The sequence below is a fragment of the Grampus griseus genome (assembly GCF_964374135.1).
Source record: "Grampus griseus genome assembly, chromosome: 20".
NCBI lineage: Eukaryota > Metazoa > Chordata > Mammalia > Artiodactyla > Delphinidae > Grampus > Grampus griseus.
Window position 1 is genome coordinate 46,500,485 of NC_139014.1, and position 3,670 is coordinate 46,504,154.

The 3,670-nt window shown below is 59.2% G+C and overlaps 1 protein-coding gene across 1 annotated transcript; it reads right to left on the minus strand.

The window, feature by feature from the left end:
- Positions 1-1,032: 1,032 nt before the first annotated feature.
- On the minus strand, positions 1,033-2,070 carry SLC35G6 (solute carrier family 35 member G6; the record flags this gene model as incomplete). The annotated part of the gene is given in 2 exon segments (XM_082679209.1): positions 1,033-2,046; positions 2,050-2,070. Coding segments are annotated over 2 exon segments (1,035 nt in total).
- Positions 2,071-3,670: the final 1,600 nt, after the last annotated feature.

Here is a 3,670-nt window from a genome sequence, read left to right on the forward strand (position 1 = left end):
TCCTCCCAAGTGGGTTCCCGAAGAGGGGGAGTACTGGGGCCGTCCTTGGTCATGAATATGCAGTAATGTCACTGAATATGCAAGAAAGAGCAACATGGCGAGGCCAATTGCTTGTCCGGAAGTAGCTGATATCTGTCGAGCGGCCTCCTGGGACGGGTGGGCATCTCCTAGCCTCTAATGGGGCGCTGTACGGAGCTCTCGTTCTGGATCCTCGACCTGAGCCGCTCGAAGAGGTCTCAGCTCAGAGGCCTTCTCCGGAAGGACGCTGGCCACTGTCCGGGAGAGATCACGGGACCGCGACAATCCAGGAAAAGCAGATTAGCCATTGGGTGGGACACAAAAATCCTGGGGGACTCAGGGTCAATGCATCTGAACATTAGGAAATCCTACCCCTTCTAGAATATTTCAAAAATGGTTCGGGGGGTGGTGGTGCGGGGATCCCAAGGGATTCTCCAATAAGAGCAGGGGGTAGGACTTCCACTGTCCTTCCAAAGCAGAGATGACACCAACTGCACAGCCACATTCGAAGTGATCCTTGTTTGATGTCAATATCACGTCACCACCCCAAGGTGGGGAGGCATAACCACGAGGAAGGGAAACCATCGCTCAGAGAAAAAAAAAACACACTCCCTTCCCCCACCGCAGCTGCTTGCTCTGTTTGCCTGAAAGCCCCAGACACTCCAGCCCCAAGGCTTTTCTCTCTGCCGCTGAGGGAAAAATCCTCCCAGTGGCTCATGGCCTGCCTGCCTCAGCCACTTTGATCTGCTCCTCAGACCTCCCTTCAAGCCCCAGCCTAGACTCCTGCTCTCCAGGCTTGTTTCAAGCCTGCTCTCCAGGCTTGTTCCAGGTCTTCCAGGCAGTCTTCTAGGCAATCCCTCTCCACTGAGTCCCCAATTCACCATTGACTCCAAGGGGTGTCACTCTCCCACACCAGTTCTTTTACAGTCACTTGTTCTCACATGTTTGTATTCCAGTTTTTCCTTCTATTTACCCAGTCCCCCCCACCCCACCCCCAGGCTCTCAAGTTCGATCTCACTCCACCTGACCTTCCCTCTCACAGCTGAGGTTCTGGGTGGTGATGATGGCAATGCTGCCCAACACGACCCCTGCCCCCATGATGTCAGAAGGTGCCACGGTCTCATAGAGCACATAATACTGCAGCATCAGAGCCATCACCACCTCAGAGTGCAGGACGGCACACACCAGGGCAGGGTGGGCCTTGGTGACCGCATAACTGACAGACACAAAGGAGACCAGGGCGAGGATCCCCACTGCCCCCACACAGCTCCAACTCAGAGGATCATTAGGCAACACGGGGGTCTGCAGCAGAAAGAGGCCTGGCACGGAGCCCACCAGCCCCACCAAGCCAAACAGGAAGGCCACTGTCAGTAGGCAGGAGGGGAAGTCCAGGGAGCGGTACACCAGGAGGCCCAGCGACAGTGCCAGGCCACCCAGGAAAGTGAGCACATAGCCCAGGGCAGTGTAGAGGCCTGTGGTCCCCTCCTGCAGTGTCCCTAGTCCAGGTCCCACGATGATGATGAGTCCCAGGGTGCTGCCCAACAAGCCACACCAGTCATAGCCACTGAGACGCTGGCTCTCGAGGCAGAGGGCAAGGAGAGCAGAGCAGACGGTGGAAGAACCTTTGCGGACGGTGGCAGCATTGCCAGCGGGCACCACCTGAACCGCACTGTAGGCGCATCCGATGCTGAGGACGTTGAACAGGGCATGGAGGCAGGCCCGGCCCCGGACATCGGGAGGTCCTAAGAGGGGATCACCACGCAGTTTCAGCAGCAGGGCAATAGGGAGGTGGAAGAGGCATCGACAGATGAGCAGCTCCAACGAGGGTAAGTGGGAAGCCTGGTAAGCCATACGGGAGAAGGGGCCCACGAAGCCAGCGGGCAGGCCCCCACCCAGCAGGGCCACGAGCAGGCCCTTGGTGACATCAGAGGGCCGGCAGCGCTGGTGCGAGGGGAGGCTGGACGGAGTGGAGGGCGGTGATGGCTGGGTGAAGTCGGGCAGGTTGAAGTAGGGGTGACAGCCAGCCTGTTAGGGAGAAAGGAGCGCGGGCATTAGGGCAACCATAGTCCAGGGGACCAGGGGTAGGGCGAATGTCAGGCTGGGTTCTGGGACCCTGTAGGGCAGTAGAAGGGCAGGCTGTCTTGCCGAGGAACTCTTGGGAGCTAGAAAGGGCCTGAAAAATGGATGAGGTGGTACAGTGTGGGTCTGGAGCCTCTAAAGCAGGAAGCAGGGAGTGAGCAGTCCTGGAGCATCGTGTTTCTCTGGGTAAGTTGTTCCCGGGAGGAGAAAAAGAGGACCCAGGGATGCTCTGTTGGTTTGAGGAAGGGGAGGCGGCCTCAGATGCTGTGTATCTGTGTGATGTCACAGGTTCCAGGGACATCTGGGAACACCATTATGAATTTTGCTTGTGGGTGTCTAGGAAAGCTGGGAAGTTTTAGAGAAGGAGGGGGAAGGGAGCAGCCAGGAGCTACAGGGAAGGGGGCTGTGCGCCCCTGCGCCCCACACTCACCATCTTTCCCTTGGACTTCCTCCTCTCCTCCTGGCTCAGGGGCCCTGGGCCCTTCAGAGCTCCAGCCATTGTGAGCTGGTTGGAGGGGTGGCGGAGTTCTTCCCTGGAACCTCCCTGAGGTGGGGGTGGGCCGATTTTCTCAATGTTTCCAACTCTGCTTGCTTTACATTTTTGTGACTCCAAAGTCTGTCTGATTCTTTTTTTCCTCTTTTCAACTACCTCTGTGATGAGATATCTTCGGTTTTTAGTTAATTTATTTATGTCTTGCCCGATTTCCGAAAGGTTTTATGGAAAGGACCTCTGAGGGCCAGCTCCTCTTTCTCCTGAGTTTTGAATTTTTGAACACCTGGGAGGAGTCTCTGGGACTGTCCCTCTGGAGTTTCAGGAATGTGTTTCTCCTCTGTGTGCTTCCACCTGGTGGTGTTGGTGCTGTCCCAGGAGGTCCACACCAAGTCCTCTGCATTTACGCAGAGTATATACATGTGGATGTTTCTGCCGGTGGGAACAAAATAGCAAGCTGCGTGTTCATCTGCGCTGGTAGCCATTTACGTGTACCTGTTCTGTAGGGCTGGGGCGTTCCCAGCTCGCGGCCTGGGGGGTCGGGGGGGGACCCTGTGCATTTCTGGAGAGGGAGCGTGTGTGTGTGTGTGTGTGTGTGTGTGTGTGTGTGTCTGTGTGTGTTGAGCCTGGGTCTGCGGGTCCCATTGGGCCTGATTGTGAGCCTGCCACGTTGTGTGTCTGCGGAGAGGGTGTGCGTGCTCTGGGCGGTGTGCACCACTGAGTGAAGAGCGTGCAGGGGGCGGGGGGGGGAACCCCTTCCCAGGGAGTGGGTGGTCGTGCGGCCCCGCGCCGCTGCTGCTGCAGCCAGGCCCGCGCCTAGCTCGGTGCCCACCCGTCCGGCCGCCCTGCGTGGCGCCGTTCCCTTCTCGGGATCGGTCCGGGCGCAGGCCGTCGGGCGCGCTCGCCCCGAGCCCGAGCCCGGAGCCTGGTGTCTGTGCCTGCTGCGCTGCGCCAGCCTCCTCGCGGCGGCGGCGGCGGCGGCGGCGCTGGGGGGGTACTGTTTCCGGGGGTGGGGGTGGGGGTAGGACCGGGGCGGGGGGAGCCGATGATGTCAGCGGCGGCGGCGGCGGCGGCGGGGCCGGG